The 20,875-nt window shown below is 38.9% G+C and overlaps 1 protein-coding gene across 3 annotated transcripts in view; it reads right to left on the reverse strand.

Annotated features, from left to right (window-relative positions):
- stard13b (StAR related lipid transfer domain containing 13b) overlaps window positions 1–20,875 on the reverse strand; it is a 117,831-nt gene that overhangs the window by 42,467 nt on the left and 54,489 nt on the right. The window contains exon 1 of one of the 3 annotated variants that reach the window (XM_066699751.1): window positions 8,930–9,365. The exons of 1 other annotated variant lie outside the window; for it this stretch is intronic. In XM_066699751.1, the coding sequence (XP_066555848.1) occupies window positions 8,930–9,053 (124 nt within the window). In that variant the 5' untranslated portion in view covers window positions 9,054–9,365. Of the gene's footprint in view, window positions 1–2,202; window positions 2,637–8,929; window positions 9,366–20,875 lie in introns of those variants that run through there. One more of the 3 variants, XM_066699750.1, reaches the window with a different exon arrangement.

Genomic DNA, 20,875 nt, shown 5'->3' on the forward strand with positions numbered 1-20,875 from the left:
ATGTAGTGTTGGTGAAATATTATTATTTTGTAGTTTTCAGTTATGAACAATTCTGTAAAATGCGAGATGTGTGAGAGAGCATCCATTGTCTTATTGTTTGACATATTTCACTATACAATTTCAAATGCACGTCTTTCAAATGAGAGAAGAACACATGTTGGAAAGCCTGTTGTGGATGGTGGTAACAGCAGTGTGACAAAGGATTTCACATTCAGGCTTCTGCCAACAGTTGTAAGAAGTGAGTGATAGAGAACAAGTATTTTCAGTACAGAAGAGAAAAGAGAAGGCAAATGTTGACATGGTGGTAGCATCAACACATTGGCTGTGTTTGTATGCTGGAAAAGAAGTCATGACAGAGGTTGTGTCTTGACTTCTGTTAAGGTAAACATGGTTGGATTGCAATTTTTTGGTTAACACTGTATTAACTTAACAAGTCCTGCTTTGAACCTTTATGTTTTTGTTGGAAATTGTATTCGAATGTCCACCAAAGCAATGTAACACTGTAGAGTTACCACTGCAAATCAGTCATGACTGGAGTTCTGCCGTCACAACTTAATTTACCAGCATGTCAACACAGCCCATGAAAAACATGCTTACTGGCCTAGATGTTTGATCCATTTCAGGTTGTGGCTAGCTCAAATTTCTGTGCAATGCCCCCCTCCTATCCGTATGCTTGTGTCAGAGGGAGAAAGACCATTAGGCATGGCCATCTTTAGATGTGACATGGCAGGAAAGTTACTGTGCTGTCCTGCAAGATCCACCCATGCCCCGCAGAAACACAGGCCTCTAAAGGCACGGCAGGTGCCACTCAGAGAGAGAGGAACCAGCCAGGACGCGCTCAGGCCTTCTCAGGAGTGTGATCAGGAGTGCTGAATGCCGCCCAGGGGCAGAGGAGTCTCACCTGAGGGAAGCTCCCTAATCATTACTCAGGTTTTTCAAACACTCAACTATGCAATGAAATTCTGTCTTTCAGGAGCACATACTTTCATACTGGTATTTGCACTGTCATAAAATGACTCGGGTACTTGTTAAATCCTGATAAGAATATGTTATACGAGTCTATATATATATATATATATATATATATGTAAATAAGAGAATAATAAGAGAATAAATAAGCTTCTCAAAGAGAAAATTAGGTGCAGCAGTAGATGACACACTAGGCTCAAAGTAAAATCATTCTTCCATATATAATTTTGTTATATATAACATTTATTTCTATTTCAGTTGTTTCAAAGGTTTTAAAAAACCTCTTTTGTTCTGTTTTACTGCTGTATTCACAAAGCATGTATCCACTGTGCCCTTGTGTCTGCTATTCTACTAAAACAGGGATTTCTTTAGAAGGAGGTTCAGGAGAGATTTAAATCAGTGTGTCCAACTTGATACTATGTGGTTTAAGTTCGGAATTTAAGTAAAAATTTGAGACCCATCTAAATACAGAAAATGAAAACAGTTTATTTTTAATATATTATATTATATAATTCCCCAGTTAACTAAAACAACTGAAACTGATACATTACTTGCTTGACTTAGAGGAATCCTGTCACCAAAACTAAAGTATATTTTTACCTTAATAGTAGTTCAAAGTTGGTAATCAATACTAAATAAAATGATTGTAAACTACTTTCTAATGACCTAAATGTATTAAGCTATGGCCATGACCTTATTCAAACAGTATTGTGCTAATTTTAACCACTGAGTTAACCTGTGCTGGAGTAATTCATTATTTCTGTGGCCACATGTCAAGGTGATACAGTACAGCCTATTGATTCCAGTACTCAAGCCCGTATTGGTGACCACAGGCATTAATACCTGGGACTGAAGCCAAAATGTTATAGGTGACACAAAGGTATTTGTATGTTCACAAAACGAAGGAGCTTTGATCTCCAAACAACACTGTTATTTGTGCCTTAATCTCACTCTAACACCAATAACTGCCTTTCTGCTGCTACATAAATAAATCTCAAGTAAAACTTCCCAGAGGAATGACATTGTCCTATTAAACTACATTTTTATACATTTCAATAATTGATATAAGCTTATTATAACAAATACACATTCTTATTTAAATGACATGGCAGCTGTACAAAGGTATGTTCAGTCCTGACACAACGCCTTCAAAACTGTTTTACAAGTTGTAGATGAAACAAAAAGATAAAAAGAGAGACAGATCTGCCTCTTGCTGTGCTAAAGCACTCATACCTTGTGCAATCTTTTTCAGAAGTTGTTGCCTTGCTATGATCCTGCTGAGTCTATAACCTGAGCGCCTCCTGCGATGGTCAAACAGCAGGTACATGTCCTGGGTCTCAGGAGACATGCTATCCAGACACATCTTGTTAGGGGACTTCGGGAGCTCTCTAAACATGCCTACAGCTCCTCAAATCCCCTTCTTGCTTTCTTGTGTGCACCTCTCAGAGCAGCTGGCCCCCAGCAACAAGCGAGTTGAGGAAGAAGCAAAAACAACAGGAATGAGCTGAGGTGGAGAGCCAGCTACGAGGCGGAGCGCCAGCACTTCACTCTTCATCCCTCCCGACCATGTGACCAAGGAAGGGCCAATGACGCGCAGCCCCCGACAGCACTGCCCACCTGCCTGAGCCAAAGCCAAAGTCTCTCCAGAGCGTTTGTCAAGTCTCCCCAAGCTGGAGGGAAATATAAATACCAATAGCATGCCTCTGAACTGACTAAGCAAGAGGGAGGGAGATGGGAGGGCTTGAAAAAACATCATTGCTAAGACCCACCCAGCACAGAAACAACGATGACTGCTGTAACACTACAGCCAGGTGCCAAGTTAATAAGACTAGTCCGGAGGAATTCACCCTACAGCCGTACAGTACGAGGTGCTGAAGTCGAGTGGGAAATACTTTCCCATCGTTTCAGAGGCTCAGTCAGGCAAGCTTTGTGGACATTCGAACATATAATCAGAGTAACTGCAGTATTTGTGTGGATACATTCTTACTGTATTTAAGGCACCAACAAATTAGGCACCTGGCTAAACCAATTTGGCTTATTAATACATACAATGAAGGAGCTTGTTCATATAACCCACAAATGATTTTTTGGAGGACATAAATAAAAATAATCTTAAAGTTAATTATAATAAACTATTTTTTGTGTCACTGTACATAACAAATGTTCATTTAAATTTCAAGATTTCAAAGAGTGTATTTACTAGTGAGTGTAACTCAAGAAACACATTGTGTGCTCCAGTAGGTTTTACTAAAGAATCTAGTGGCAGTAGGTGGAATAAAATACCACATGATGACTTATTAAAGAGTTTTCACCCTAAAACAGCATGGAATAGGGCCTACCTCCCAATTAAAACCTTCAGACCATCAGAAACACATTTAAGGAAATGGAATACACTCTATAATTGTGAAGTGCACAAACACTACAACAAATCTGAAGAGAAGAAGTGGGCATACGACCAAATTAAACACAAATCTTGCCTTACCCAACAGCTGGCATGCACTAATGGAGATGAAATAAACAAAGGGTACAATTCAATGGTTTACTTTGGTCAAACCTGCCATTTTAAATAAACTGCTCTCTTGTTTTCCCAGGGTGCCAGTTGTATTTTTTTAAGAGCTGTTTTCATTTCAAAATTGTTTGCTCAGGTATGGGGTGGTGCGACACAATCAAAGTCCCAGTTCTGAGTACAGGCTCGGTTACAACGCAAAATAACACCAACGAGAAAAGGCTTCTAATTATCGCAAGGCCCCTGCTAATAAATGGAGGTGTCAGATCCACGCTACAAGGGAAGCTTGAGATGCTTATGCAATTAAAGTTAGCTTTAATAGTCTTGTTAGTCTTGTTATATATTCTGCCTTTCTAATCATTCTCCAATATCAATACACACACTTCTATCATTTGTTTTATAGCTCAAACTATTATTTAGTCAAAACAAGCAACTATTTCCAAGACATTAGATAGAGTAACATGGAAACTTGTAGACACTCATGATACGGACTGAACTGATCATATTTTAAGCTCTTCACTTCCTCACTATGAAACAACAAAAAGGGGCGGGGGGACAAAACAGAATAAACAAGAAGTTTACAACTCTTTAAGTGTTCTTGAACATTGCCAGAAATGATTTCGATTTGTATTTGTATAGAAATTAATATCCAGAATTAGGGGGGAAATATTATGAATGTTCTTATTAAAAAGAGTGACAAGAATGAAGTCAACTTACTTTCAATAAATTCAATTTCTATAAAGAGGAATTTACATGGGGGGGTGTTGGGGTCTAATAGAATACTTATATTTTAATCCAGGGGGAATATTACATTTTTTTGGCTATTATTATTATTATTATTATTATTATTATTATTATTATTATTATATTAATATTTGTACATTTAGTTTTGAAAGGAGAAAGTAGTCTCCCCTGTATTTCATGTGACACAATTTCATAATCACATCCTTGTCTTTATGTATAGGTTAATAAAGCACTGAAAGATAAACTAAACAAGGCTGTTATAGTTACTCGAGTCACCCACAGTGTGCAAAGTGCAACTGTAGTGTGTTTTAATGGCAGGGCAGTCTTGGAGGCAACTGTTTTGTCCCAGTGAGGGGATGTTGTATGAGTTATCACCACCATATCAAGCCTGTTCCAACAAGTATTCGTATTCAGAGATTTACATGCATTCAGAAAACATGGGTCAGATTTTTACTTAGCTTTAGTTATAGAGAAAGAAAACCACAGGGTACAGTACTACTAAAGGAACTTCACTGAAAATCATGCCGTAAATCACTAATAACTCATACAGCACTGTTCACCAAACTGACATATAGCATTATAATATATAGTAAATGTGAGTACAAGCTAAAGATGGAAGTTTCTATTTTTACCTGGAATCACAGTGCTTTATTTTGTTTTATTTATTTATTTAGTTTTATTAATCAGATGTCTGTAGCCCCAATCCCATAAATCATGAGGATTGCTCATCTTCACTGCAAAACTGGTTATAAATAGTTTGATTTTGGTGCTGGTTTTTCGTTACACAATGCACCGAAATACATACTGCAGCTGTGTCAGAGCACCACCGTCCTGATGTAATTGAGGGTTGGGTTTGCCCTGCTAAATTAAGACCCTAGTGTTTGTCTCGTCTTTTCATTTGTTAGGGGGAGTAGTAATTTAGGGTGAAGGCTACACAACTGAATGGCTGCCACAAACAAAGTGGGCTGGTCTTTTGTGGTGGCCGGGCCGAGTCAGTAAAAGGGGAGCTCTTCTACGGCAGTGATTTACATAAACACCTAACACAGGTAGTGACCGGTCTGCAGTGCGATACATTTAAACTTAAACCAACGCTTTCTGTTCTTTGACACAAGTTAGATCCTGAAATGAAATTAAGGCTGATGCTTTAATGCTGACATAAAACACAAAACCTACATACGTGCACATTCCAGTATTCTTTTAATCCTTCTCCTTTGAAAAGGCCAAAATAAAAGCTTTGTAATGGTGTTTTTTCTAGTTAACTAAATTCTAAATTTGATTACATGTAAAAAACCCAAACCTCAACAAACTACAACCAAGAACATGAAAAGGCAGTAAGGCTCTTTGAAGCTTCTCCAGTTCCTCACAGCTAATTGATCTGAGGACTTCATTGAGGAATTCTCTTGAAATTTTCAAAAGAAAGCTGCATTACTCTGGGAAAAAAGAAAAAGGCTGCCTTCTCCACTGGATTTGTTCCAAGGAGTTCTGAAACGTATGCCTTTCCTAATTTTACATGTTAACAGGGGCTGCCAGCGTTGACTTTGTGCTGACCCAATTTTGCATCTATAAACTCATGCTGCAAGCTTTCTTCCATCTAGGTCAGCTCCTTCCCTGCAGAGTGCCCACTGGTTTGGGGGGCTTTGCATCAAAGGAACCTCAGTGTTTCACCTGCAATAGATCCCAGACACCATTTTTACAAGGCTTGTAAAATGCTGAAGGCGACACAATTTACTTATAATGGGCAAAGGCCACTAGAGCAGACTGAATGTGGAAAAACAAGGCATTTTACAATTAACTAAAGCCCTTTCATAGGTTGGCAAGCCAGGTTAGGTCCCACCTGTCTCAGGAAGTCCTATGTGCAATCCTGCTATATTTGACTAATCCATATACGGTCCTCCATTGTTTCATGTGCATGTAAACAACAGGACAGGGCCTTGGCTTAGCTGCCAGAGCTGTGGCACCTCGCTGGATACATATATGGAATAGAATGTGGGATTAATATGTCAGCAATCCCAACCGTACACCCTGCAGCTGGCGATGAACAACCTGCTTCAGCTGCTATGATTGCAGGGCTGTGGATCTTCAATATAAAGTGCTAGAATTAAAATAAAGTGCCAATAAGTGTGATTCTTTCAGTTTTGTCATTATCTTGCTCAAATCAAGCAGGAACGTGGTTGGTATATCCTACTTTTCAAGTGTTGAAAAACAAAATCCCCAGTCTCACAAATAAATGGTGTATACCTAATTCTCTATGTCAATTAATGCAAACCAGCTAAAAAATAAAACTAGCAGCAGTATAACTTTTAGAGAGTTTTTGCAGGTCTCATTGAAATACAGAATCATTTTAGCAGACTTTCTGTCTTCATACAATTACCTCCAGCCATGCAAACCAGGGCCAAAGTAAAAACTATTTCACAAATTTGAAATTTAGCAGAAAAGAGTACCCACAGGATCACTGTGTTTTGAATTGACTGACACCTAGTGGTAACTTATGGCAAATCTAAGACGTTAGGCAGGTATGAAGAGATAATGCACTGCTGCATAAATAACTCAACAGCAAAGGAAAAAACTTTAATAAATGAACAACCCTGGCAGATATCTTTTCAAAATGCACAATTTTGACCAAAAGAAAAATCATTAGATATCTCTAATCAAATGCTACATTTCCAATACAGTAACTGCTCCCAAACTACTAATGTACATACCACAACATGTGGGATGACAAATTATTCAGAAAGATGAATACCAGAGAAAGGTCTGCTTTAGCTCTTTCTTCTGTATGGAGAACTGAGAGAAAGGGTTGTGCAGAGGACACAAGAACAGACATTTGTTTTCTAAGATGCATGTACTCTTTGAAAATGGATTGGCTTTGATACCTCAATAGAATGCAAAATGACAGAGTACAGAATGCTCTCTACACGTCACAGTGAATGTGAAATATATCATATTTAAAGCCATGACAAACAGTAATCCAGGGAATACATAAGTGTATCATCTAAAATGGTTTTAATCCACGATTCCCCTCTTCAGAAGACACAAAATCAAAATTTAAAAACCTCCAAAACTGTGATAGAAAATGGCACAACAAACATGCATTACTGTATGCAACACTGTGACATAACACTTTCATTTACTTATGATTACTTTATGATTAAAGAACAGCTTTAGTAAAGTTTTATTTCTATCCAATTTACTAATTGTACACATACTACACATACTCAGTAATGAGACAATTTATGTATATGTTTCATCACTTCAGGTGATTTTGGGATCCCTTAAAATCAATTAAGCAATCTATCCTGTAACCATTATGTCAATTATGCGTACATGCATAATGTAATGAAATTGTAATGAATATATATATATATATGTGTGTGTGTGTGTGTGTGTGTGTGTGTGTGTGTTTGTGTTTCCTCGAACACTACACAGTTTGCAGTGCCACTAAAAACCTAAAACCTGTTATGTAACATTGTCACAGTGTCCATCAGTGTGGCACAGGGACTGTAACTAGGGACTTCAGACACCAGATACAAACTGCTATTGAGGACACAATGTTGAAAGGTGGCAACGTCTTGTTACAGAGGTATGCTGCTCTCTGACGCCTGGTGGAGATCTATGAGGTTCCTCAAAGTGACCTCCAGCCACACAATCTGGGACGTGTAAACATGCGATAAGGAAACAGCAGCCAGTGGAGGTACAGTGTGGGGAATGAGGTTTTTGGCAGCTGCTAACAGCTATGAGCTTAAGTAAATAGGACTTTAATTACTGCATAGTAGGATGTTTAGGGGACGGGACAGCGCATGGATCTGTCTGCATGCCAATGTCTTTAAGAAGCTCTGATTTCGCCTGCCTGCTTTGCCCCCCGCAAAAAAAAAAAAAAAAAAAAAAAAAAAACGTCTTTAAAGCCATGACCCAAACTAAACACACTGCAGGCCCTTGAACCGAAACCAACTTCCAGACTAAGCACAAGCAGTCCACAAGTTTAGTTTACTATAATGACCCATGCATATATTATGTATGGACTTGATTTTATAGCTAATTATAATTATCAAGGGGTATCGTATATATTGTATTAACTGACGTCATATGTGACAATCGTGCATTGCAAAAACAATATGAGAACAAGTATATTAATAATGCACAACTCTTTTTGTCTTTTCCCAATTGCTTTTAGGCAGATTGACGCTAAAGTTACTCACGGGAGGAAAACATGACTAGGAGCCAGCTGTCATGAAATCATTATTATTGTAAAGGCATAAACAGCGACGTTGGCTCCCAGCTGCAGCCAGTTGCGTGGACGGCGCTCAATGTCACGGCACCGGCTTTGCACAGGAGAGGAAATGCAATGTTGACATTGTATCTGACAAGTAAAAATAACAGTGGGTCCTGGCTCATTTAAAAAGGTTTCAATATTTCAATGGATCTTTCATTCATCAATACGGTTAAACAAATTAATGAACGACTGGGATTAATTACAGTGTAGTAATATAAAGCCAAAGTGAGGGACCGGGATGTTTGTTCTCTCTCTCTCTCTTTTAATCACAAAACTCCCACATCCAAAATGACATCTGAATCAATAGCATGCATAGACTGACCTTCTATCAGTATATAACCAGTAAAATTGTATAGAGCAAGAAAATACATAATAAACGCAATACTCGCCATGCACCAACTCTGAATGGAGGGCTCGGTTTTTTCCACTAGGACACTGACCTGCAAGTCGTCGCTCTCTCACATTTTTCCACAGTAAATCCCAAGCTTTGGACGTGGAGTCCCTCAGCTGCTCACTGAAAGACCGCCTGAGCTGGAGTTTCGTGGACTTTCTCTTGGTTGTCATTGTAAATCCTGAAACATAACGATCCCCCCCTTTTTTTTCCCACCACAAATCCGCTATTCTTCCCAGGGATGGCTCTCAACTTGCCGCAATGATCGCTCCTCCACCTGGCTCAAGGTGCTGCGCCCCCCGGCAGAGGGCAGGACGTGAAATACCTCTTACCGAAAAACAAATGCATCTCCCTGGAATGATTTCTCCAGGATTTGGGTCTATTTTTGCACACTTTGTTTCCTCCAGAAACAGACCAGCGGCTTCCCTTCAGCACAGCCCGCTGCACCCGTCTCGGCTGGGACCAGATGTGCAGTTGTTTGAAGTTTCCACTTCAGCCTATTGCGTTCACAGAGCGCTGGGGGCTCTCTCTCTCTCTCTCTCTCTCTCTCTCTCTCTCTCTCTCTCTCTCTCTCTAGCAAGTCCAAGCAAACGCGATTACACTTGACTCTTGTTGCTGATTCGTTTGCAATCATATGAATCACCAAGATGTATTTCTGACACTTTCAAAATAGTCCTTAACATTATTTTTATTTTTTGTTTTATCTTTAGGTAAAACTTGTTCCATGAGAGCCTCCAACACAAACAGAATACAGATCCAATTGAGCTAAGTGTATTCAGTTATGATATAACCCATTCCTGTTCAATACAGTATACTCTGTCAGGTAATTCATATCACTTCGAGATGTTCCCATCCTCCCTCTCCACAGAACATATTAGAAACTCTGCAGCTGTCCTGGCACAGATCAGGAGGTCAATGACCCACAGACCACTGAAGAGGCACGGATTACCATAGATATTTTTTGCAATCCTACTGGTAATAAAAAACAAACATCAACTAAATTGTAACTGTGTTTACACGTCCAATTTATCTAATCCGCTTTTAAAATGCTCCTTTTTAAGTGTGAAAATGTATTTATAGGAAACCTTTATTTTTTATAAGCAATTTGCAGCATGGTTATGGTAATTATGAGTTGTTGTTATAATTATACTTAATTTCCTAGTGGAATATCACAATTCTAACATATTTATACATTTTCAACACCCTGAACAGATGTTTGAAAACTTGAGATTGGAAGACAGAACTGATATCTTATGCCCAAAAAAGTAATCCTAGTCACCTTTGTGGTCTATTTGCTTCATGTTCCAAGTTATTAAGTTAAGATGCCGAGTTTTCTTTCCATCAGTCTCAGTGTTTTGGGAATCAGGGTTTTCAATGACCTTCCAAGGTCCTAGTGCCCTGCATTTCCCCTCAGCGACAACATGCTTCGTCTCAGGATAAATTAAGATTAATTTTCCCATTCTGCTTCCGATTCAGAGCTTCGAAATGAAGTTAGAATAGATTGAGGACAGAAGATACGAGACATTTCTGTACACCGTTTGCGATGCATGAATGGAACAAATTGCCAGGGCAGTGTTATCGCCAAGATCTTTCAAGAAACAGCTGCATTAGATTCCAGGATTAGTGTGCCAAGAAATAGTAAAGTATATCTGGCCCAGTGGTTCTGGTTAGAGATTCTGCTTTTGTTCATAATCAGTTTTTCTTTAAACTAAAAAAAGTTAACTTCTTCTGTAAATGAACTACATATCTGCAAAGATGTTAAAAAGTTTAGCAAAATTAATCTGAAACAAAGAACAACTATACAAATGGCACCAGCCATTGCAGGGAATTAACCTTCCATGTCCTCTGTAAGTAGTGCCACTTTGACACTTAAGTCTGTACAGTACACTGCTTTCTGTGCACTGAAGTGAGGGGTGTTAATTCATAATACTCAGTTGTGCGTTGAGATGCAAAGATAGCAGAGAACAATGTCAAGCAGGATAAGAAAAATCCCAAAAGCCTGCATTCACACTAGGAAATAAGCATAATCAGTACATAATTCCTAGGATTACTCTTATGTAGCATGACCAAACCTGGAGTGAAAAATATCCCTCCAACTAGAGTTTCAACTAGAGGACACATTTAAACCATTGTCACCAAGGAACAGTAAAGTGGCAATTCAGTCTCCGTCCGGGTTTTTTGAATGAAGTGTTTCAAGATCTGAATAAAGTATTTAAACATACCAAAAAAAAAAAAAAAATACCAAAAAAAAAATGGAAAGCAGGAAATGAAGATACTGCTGCAGAAAGATCAGTTTCACATCTCACAAGTTCAGAATATTTGCAAGAAAAAAAAGTCTCATCTGCCAAAGAATGAGAGTCGACGGTGAGAAAAGAAAAAGACGGCCGAGGGAAAGATCAGCAGAAGCAGTGGGAACATACCCTGGAGTCTCTGTTTATAGGTCATAGTTGAAAGGTCAAGGCTAAAAATTTCCCTCACTTGAGAATTTCAAGAATAACACCTCATCTCAGGTCAGGAGCTGGTTAAATATATCAGAGGGAAGAATGCACACTCCCTGACCACACTGTACTCTCGCTGCATAAATAAATACTTTCTACCAGTAAAGACTGCCAGCCCATGCAGAAAGACAGTCTTTTCAGATATTAAATATAATGCCGAGCATGCATGGGGTATCAGAGATTTAATTCAGAAGTGCCAGTTTTTAAGTATATTATCTTAGCCCCTCCAGCTCTTATCTAGCTGATTGTAAATCACTCTCTCTCTCTCTCTCTCTCAAATACATCAAATAACATATTGTATTTGTTCTTCATAAAAGTAACTCAGATTTTTAAAATCCATAGTAAATAGTTATTTAATCTCTTAAGTCCTGAAATCGATTTTATGAACATATACATGCATTTTCATTTGTATGTTAAGACAGATTTGCTGATGCTACTCAAGGGAAGCACTTAGTACTGGAGTGCACTAGCAATGTCCAAAGTAAATGGCTTTGTATCTAGTGCCAACCTCTTACAATTTACGATGAACAAGGCTTTTTCATTTCACCAACAAGAACATCTGCCCAGGCATCAGTTAAAACAATTCTGGAAACCTTGACAACACTGTGTATCAACATTGTTCTTTTTAACAGTGTCATGATTCAGACTAATGCTTGTATTCTAACCCACTACAAACTGACCAAAATGAGCACAAACATTTTTTTTGTTGTAGGCGAAAAACTTAATGCCAAATGTTGGTATGTTCCATCACATTCTCATATTTGAGCTGGTGTCAAACTATACACATAACAAGAGAGATATACGGGCAGGAGAGCTTACACAATCCTATGAACTCCTTGACAGAATTAATCCTAGACTATTTATGATAACAAAAGGTAGACCATGACAAAATTCTAGGCTATCATCTTGGCCCAACTGCAAATTAGAGTCCAAAACACCACATCTCATGATAAATCAACCTGTCTTCTCATTTCTTCAATGCACAGAGCAATTGGTAAATTGAAGACAGACCATCCTTGGAGATCTGTTCAACATGGACTGGGTATCAGGTAGACAGGAATTGTCTGCAAACATCAAGGGCAAGGTTATACCCCGTCCCACACAAACAAAGATGACTTGTAGGTGGACCTTGAGGCAATGTAACGTGCAGAGTAGTTCTGGGATGATCTGGAAAAGCAACTGGAATGTGGATAATCGCATTTGTGCCGTCTGCCAAATGGCCCACTCATTTGTGTCTGTTTACAGGAGAATACTAGAAGAGATGTGCAGTTTGTGCAACTCTGTCTGTTCTCTTCACTGGTGAGTCACCTTCAGCATCTGCCAAGCGACTGCCATGCCTCTGCGCACGGAGAGCTCCTGTCATAGTCATTTTTTTATAAGCCCTATTCCCTGACCATTATGTCAACTCTGATCTCCACTGCCGTCAACAGGCAATCGAACAGCTCTGACATAAAGGGATGACATCCATCTACCTACCATTGGCCCACCTACCGTCCTGAATTTGGCTGTAATGGACGATAACTGTCATCGTTTCTGCATCTGGCTGCATAACTGTTTCCTCTAGGACTCCAGAGGTTGGACTGCCTTGTAAGAGTATCTAAGATGCTTTTAAAATGATGAACTGTGGGAAAACTGCCCTGCCCCAAGAGACGAAAAAGAGGAGAGCGAATCCAGCTACTTGATACTGTAAATGACCTTTACTTTTCATATTGAAATATTCACTGTATGCTAACTGCACATAAGACGTGGTTCAGCACTATAGGCAGAGTTACGTCTCTAAGGTCTGTTACAAACATTTACCTAGCTATGGTCAAATAGATATGTTCAGCTTCAAGCACACATCAAAGCCTGTTTTTGTAAAGACAGTTCAGATCGATCTGGTTATCTTGTTAACAAATGCAGTCATATTTGCATCAGAGTGTAGGAGGAGCACATTTTTTTCCAGAGGCTTCATAAATATGTATATAAATTCACTACAGATTCTTTGAGGACATTATTCCACTACGATATCTATATCGTTTTTCAAATTCTCTTGGGCTTTGTCTGCCTACAAAAAAAAGAAAAACAAAACTCCATAGGCCCACACTAGAGTTCGGAAGTCTGACCTCCACATTCAAGGACAAAGGGACACAAAATGCAAACACTGACTTGCGCCTTAACCAAACATGCCATTTTGAATATGTGCATAATTTTCAGGGGGAGAAAAAGAAGATATTTTGACATTTACACAATGAATGAACAGGGGAGTTTGAAGGACTGGAATGGCTGTGGAGTATATAATGCACTTGAATATCATAACAGTTTCATTTTCTTTCATGTCATTTTTCCTCCTCTACCCACATACGAGGTACTTAGGGCTGACCTCATTTTTAAAAGAATTTGAAATGTGCACAATTGATTAAGATATCCTTGCGAATAAATTAATGGTGGTACAATTAGATTTTAATCATACACTCGACAGTAATAAAGCAGTATCACAAAACCAAACTCATACAGATTGGTCCAACACAAAAGCTACGTGATTGCACCTTGTACACACAATTCCTTTTGATACAAATAATCAAGTGTATCCTAGGTCATGTAAATGGCATGAACAGCACATTTGCCTCTAAAGGAGCCTCTCACTCACAGAGCTGAACTGTTTGCCGACCCCTGCAAGGCCACATAATGACAACTTTGACTGGCTATGAGCTGGTTTCTATTTTCAGCCTCACTTGTTCAAATCTTTCTGCATTGGCACCCAAGAGGCAGAAATTGCACACTCAGGTGTTCTGTCTGAGCAACCTGTCTCATTCAATCAAAAAGCATTACAGTTCGCTTCTTGGACACATTCCTGAATTGGGCTGCACAGAGCACCCCACGGTTTAAAAGCTACATTTCGATTTCTTCTCTTCTATCACTGGTGAAGGCACTCTTTCAAGGTCGCCTCCATTTAAGCTTGAGGTTTTGTTCTTGTTTTCCTTTTCAGTACAGCCATCAGGGTTGGCATATTGTGTCCCAGCTGATCATCTTCACAGCCATCCTCTGCTGTGTGCTCATATTAGGTATCCTCCTTTTTCATTTTTTTTTACATTTCCTTTTAACCCCAATTAGTCACCGAGAAATGTGCAGGCATATTACACAGACCCACAGTATCTCCAGAAAGGACAGCAATAACAAGCAAGAGAAAAATCACTCTTCCTCTTTGAAGCACTAAGTATGGAAGAAAAAAGGAAGGAAGAATCCTGGAGATCCAAAAAATAATCTCCTGTTAAGGCCATACTTACATTGTGCGATGTTCGATGTGTCCATCAAGAGGCTGCTGGAACGAGGGCATAGAAAGGCCAAGCAGACAAAACCCAGTGGATGTGTGTTTCATAGACTTCATGCGTCTCTAAACGAAGTATATTTCCTTTGGCATTGTAAATCTCAAGTGTGGCTGCCACTTGCTTAAAAGACTATCCGAATTTACCTCATACTAGGAGGCGTGGGCTGTTAGGTTCTGTCTGTAGTCAGAATTCAACAAAGAACCAAGAGAGTCTAAACAGTATTGCTCCTGGCAGCTTTTCTGTCAGAATCCTCCCCCCCACCCATTATCAGCCCCGGTGGAATTTCCCTAATCCCCAGCATTTGAAAAAGAAGTGAAAAATACACCTAGGACTTGATGATGGTGACCTTAAAGCCCCGCTGCAGGTATCAAAAAAAAAAAAAAAAAAGAATAAAATTAATGATATCTGAAGGGGTCGTTTCAAAGCGTGCGTTCTAATGTCAAGGAGCAGTAAAAGTCACTAGAACTAATTGGGTAAGAGTTGATATGAGGTGTTAAGTCAGGCTTTAAGAGACTTAAACAAGCTGAATATTAATACTGCAGTCATTATTCTGTGACTACAAGAGCTCCTTCCATTGCATGGGGAGAAAAAACAATCATAATTCATGTACAAAACATGACATTTATGAATAGGTGTTGTGACAACATGTTCAAATAGTTTTTTTGTGTTTATTGTTCCTCTCTATAAAGACTTAAACAAGAGGTAAATACTACTGATCTTCTGACATGACACATTTTCTGTCAAGAGTACATGAGTTGCGTGATCTTTCAGTGGGCATCACATCTGCTAGAGATAGAATATGAAATCACATGACTATGACCGAAAAACAACAACTGAATTTGCACTAGGCAGATAAAGAGATTGAACAGTCACATAAGTGTTGTCCACTAGAAATGGCGCCAGAATGGTGATACATTTGCGAGTTGATCTCAGAAGCCCCCTCCATTGCCTCGGGCATTTCGATCAGTCTCAGCGATGTGTAAGCAAACCAGTCCCACCCCCAGCAGACTGTGGCTATGTTTCAGAAACAAAGGCAACAATAGCTAATGGGGCTTAAAAAAAACAACAACAATCAACATAACAAAGGTTGCTTTCAATTCCCGAGCTGTTTATTTGCTTTGGCCACTTAGACGGAGTGTTAATCTTCTTTAACAAAGAACAAAAACACTACAAAACAACAACATCAAAACAGTGATAGAGACACTTGAGTAAAACCCATTCTCTTTTAAATCCTTCCAATAACTTTATTAGAATTTATTAAGCTATGATAAAAACTATCGATCTTGATTTCAGTTTTTTTTGGCTTCACTTGTAATTAATACAATATGCAACTTGAATTTGACAGGTTTCAGGGAGTGGATGTTACAGCCGAGAGCCAATCAGAGTGCTGCAAGGTGACGGCCATTACCAGACTTGCATGGCAGAATGGAAAGACAGCTTTTTTTTTTTTAGGCCTCTCTGAAGCTAATGGTATACATTTTCTGACCATAGATTCCCAAGAAGCATTACATGTGGTAAATATTTCTTCTGAAGTGGAAAGAAATGTACATAGCAGAACCGTTCATCATCCTTTCCCATCAGTGATACGCTCCATTGGACTCCATTAACTCAGCAACGTATTTATTTGTTGTTTATGCGGAATGTGGGGGTTTACTGCTTGTTTTATTTAGACGCCACCAGCAGAAATTCATTTTTATTATTATTATGATTATGATTTATTTGTTTTACCAATAATAATGTCTAGTCTAAAGTAAAGCTAGACTGTCTGCCTTCCCCTGTCTCGGCCAATTATTGCATTTGATTTAGTTAGGATTACTAAACTCCAGACAATGTGTAAACACAGCTAGAATACAACATATTACACGCGGTAGACATTTTTATTTTCACAGTAACTCTCAATGGCAGAAAAAATAAAAAAAGAACAACCCATACATAAATAGATGTTCAATCGATTTCAAGTCACGGTGTCATTTTTTTTACTCATAACTACCCTTGTACTCCAGCAAGATTGATTAACATGATGTCCCTGAGAAATCCTAAAGCTGATGTGGTTTTGAACTTAAGACATTTATCCAGGAGATCTGACATTGGATGAAGTATAATTCACTGTTTGTTTTGTTTCAGCGTTCTGGTACAAAAGGGGCAGGAATGTCTTTGGAATGTAAGAAAAATGTCTAACTGTTTGTAACCAATATCACTCGATCTTCCTTGCCACAATAATAGAGCTATACTCTAAGCAGATGTCACCTTTGACATCGAAAACACAAAAATCCCTCAAAGAGTCTTTTGAAATCTAAGGTGTAAGCAAAGTATTTTAAAACATTAAATCCACAACTCCCAAATTGTACTGTACAGTGCATCCGGAAAGTATTCACAGCACTTCACTTTTTCCACGTTTTGTTATGTTACAGCCTTATTCCAAAATGGATTAAAAAAGACTATCCTTTGGCACCAATTACAGCCTCAAGTCTTTTGAGTATGATGCTACAAGCTTGGCACACCTATTTTTGGGCAGTTTCTCCCATTCTTCTTTGCAGGACCTCTCAAGCTCCATCAGGTTGGATGGGGAGCGTCGGTGCACAGCCAATTTCAGATCTCTCCAGAGATGTTCAATCGGGTTCAAGTCTGGGCTCTGGCTGGGCCACTCAAGGACATTCACAGAGTTGTCCTGTAGCCACTCCTTTGTTATCTTGGCTGTGTGCTTAGGGCCGTTGTGCTGTTGGAAGATGAACCTTTCCTTCAGTCTGAAGTCCAGAGCGCTCTGGAGCAGGTTTTCATCAAGGATGTCTCTGTACATTGCTGCATTCATCTTTCAGTTGATCCTGACTAGTCTCCCAGTTCCTGCCGCTGAAAAACATCCCCACAGCATGATGCTGCCACCACCATGCTTCACTGTAGGGATGGTATTGGCCAGGTGATGAGCGGTGCCTGGTTTCCTCCAGACAGGAGTTCAATCTTTGTTTCATCAGACCAGAGAATTTTGTTTCTGATGGTCTGAGAGTCCTTCAGGTGCCTTTTGGCAAACTCCAGGAGGGCTGTCATGTGCCTTTTACTGAGGAGTGGCTTCCGTCTGGCCATTCTACCATACAGACCTGATTGGTGGAGTGCTGCAGAGATGGTTGTTCTTCTATCTCCACAGAGACATGCTGGAGCTCTGTCAGAGTGACCATCGGGTTCTTGGTCAACTTCCTGACTAACGCCCTTCTCCCCGATCGCTCAGTTTGGCCGAGCGGCCAGCTCTAGGAAGAGTCCTGGTGGTTCCAAACTTCTTCCATTTAAGGATAATGGAGGCCACTGTGCTCATTGGGACCTTCAATACTGCAGACATTTTTCTGTACCTTTCCCCAGATCTGTGCCTCAATACAATCCTGTCTCAGAGGTCTACAGACAATTCCTTGGACTTCATGGCTTGGTTTGTGCTCTGACATGCACTGTTAACTGTGGGACCTTATATAGACAGGTGTGTGCCTTTCCAAATCATGTCCAATCAACTGAATTTACCACAGGTGGACTCCAATCAAGTTGTAGAAACATCTCAAGGATGATCAGTGGAAACAGGATGCACCTGAGCTCAATTTTGAGTGTCATGGCAAAGGCTGTGAATACTTATGTACATGTGCTTTATTGTTTTTTATTTTTAATACATTTGCAAAGATTTCAAACAAATTTCTTTCACGTTGTCATTATGGGGTATGGTTTGTAGAATTTTGAGGAAAATAATGAATTTAATTTAAAAGCTGTAACATAACAAAATGTGGAAAAAGTGAAGCGCTGTGAATACTTTCCGGATGCACTGTATACAGTACATAGGCAAATATAACTCACTGACAGGAAGATAAACTATTACCTTCTTATGACAGCAGAAACCTTATTCAGCTTTAAATGCTGTTTCATATAGATCTTTAGGCACTCAATGGTGAATGCTGAATCTGCTCCATAGACCCAAATTAAACAAATTGCTCCCATGTAATATCATCCAAAACAATCTACTCTCACACAGTGTGAAAAGGCTTATGCAGTGTATACAGTATGTAGTGACATTCTTTTACATGATTGATTAACAACTATAATTCAATTAATTGTAGTAATGTGTATATATATATATATATATATATATATATATATATATATATATATATATATAGTTTATTTGGTTCCATCAAAAAATGACCCAAGAAAATACTTTGAGGTGTCCAGCCTGAATCTATTAAACCTAAGTAACCCATGAAAAAGCCATGGGAAAACACTCGCAGCATTAAACACCACCTGCCTTCTATTACAATAGCAAGAATTCTGACACACACACACACACACAAATCCAGGAAATGTCAATGTCTGCCTTACATTAGCAAGTCTGTTGTGACAACTCTGGATTCATTTCTGCGGCTTTTATAATAAATGTGCCCGGGATCTCGGTGTAATTAGCTTTTTTATTACAAACAAGCTTGTACCTGGATTTAAACTAACACAACCAGAGTTGTTGGGATCTGGTGGAGATATGTGAGCTGAACAGAAAGCCTGTAGATAAAAATCAGGTGCTTCCATGTGTGCATGTTAAAAGCATTTAGGAAAAGGAAACACCATCTGACTGGGATTCAAATCACATTCATAGATTTTCACTGAGAGTAAGGTTTTTATTTATTTATTTATTTACACAGTTTCCAAGCTACTCCTGATTTTAGATTATTATTATTATTATTATTATTATTATTATTATTATTATTAATAATAATAATAATAATAATAATAATAATAATAATAATAATAATAATAATAATAAAGCTATCTAGCTACTGTTACTGCTCAATATGGTTTTCCTTTCAGTAGGCCAATAAATTAGCTTTATTTTCAGGGCAGAACACATCACAAAGAGTTTTAATTTACTTTATATAACCCCTTCAACCTTCCAGAGCAGGGGTCAGTCCAGACAGCTCATAATGACAGTCTTGATTAATGGGAGAAGTTAAAGGTGAATTCAGAATCAAAGGTGTCTCTCTGGCCTGATCCCAGTTTAAGTGGTTTTCATTTCACTGGTATGCTGCTCGACCACTGAAGAACATTGCTAACCTTGGTGCCTAAGCTACAGTGCACAACGGCATCTTAACCATTCGGTTCAATTGCTAGGAGAGAAAGAAAGCAGAGTATCCTTGTTCTCAAACAGTGTTGCTCATGCCTGCTTCAGGTGACGTAACAAAGACATGGAAAATGACGTCTTGTCTTCTATACAAGAATGCTTAAAGCTCATTTAGCTGAAAGGATCATCTCTTGGGGACCTCACGCGATTGTTGTAAAACTGCTAAATTATCTTTTGTTATGACGCATGTGTACATATTTTTAAAATATATTTAAAATAAATCCTTTACCAAAAAAAAGGCAAGATGTACATTGCTTTTTCAGAAGCTCAAGTTGCATAACGTGTGATTCTATCCTTGTTCAAAGGAAATCAATCCACTGATTATCTTAGCACTGACAAAATAAAGACATTTAATATTCCTTTACATCTGATCACAGATGCAATTGCAACTCCAATTGCTGGAGGAATCACAGCATTTGGGGGCCTTTGGAAATGCAGGATTTTTTCAATAAACTTTAATTTAGCATCAGCAAAAGGAAGCATTCCAAATAGGAGTTGGTATAGAAAACAGAACTCCAGAGATTTAAGTATCAAAAACATGCCAAGTCTTGTATTTTTGATCATCACCTCCCAAGTGGATCCATGCAGGTGGTATAACTCAGTGGAAAATATGAATGCCAAGGCGGGCTCTGGCCAACTGTGGTCACTTACAACATCAGCAGGCGGCCTGCCAAACGAAATGCTGAATCTGCAGTGAACCTCTGATTAAACAAAAGCGCAACACGTACACTAACTCCGTGCCACATTAATTGAAGGGGTACACATAAAACAAAATAGAAACCTAGCTATAATGAGGCCAGAAAGCCAACAGAGGGAGTCTGATCCTTGACTGTAGAACAACTCCATCACACTGATTGTGGGAGCTTTGTGTTTAAAGCCAGGTTATTTAATCATCTTTGATTTTGTAAGCATGTTTCAGTTGCACATTGGGCTTCACTCAGCATTGGCAGCTGTGGCCAGAATTGTGGCTCTGGTCAGTTGTCAGGAAGGTATAGTAAATCCTTTATCAAACCGGCCACAAGTTGGTTAATTTGAAACCCAATGGAAAGACATGA

Source organism: Amia ocellicauda, chromosome 3, assembly GCF_036373705.1.
Source record: "Amia ocellicauda isolate fAmiCal2 chromosome 3, fAmiCal2.hap1, whole genome shotgun sequence".
Taxonomy (NCBI): Eukaryota; Metazoa; Chordata; class Actinopteri; order Amiiformes; family Amiidae; genus Amia; species Amia ocellicauda.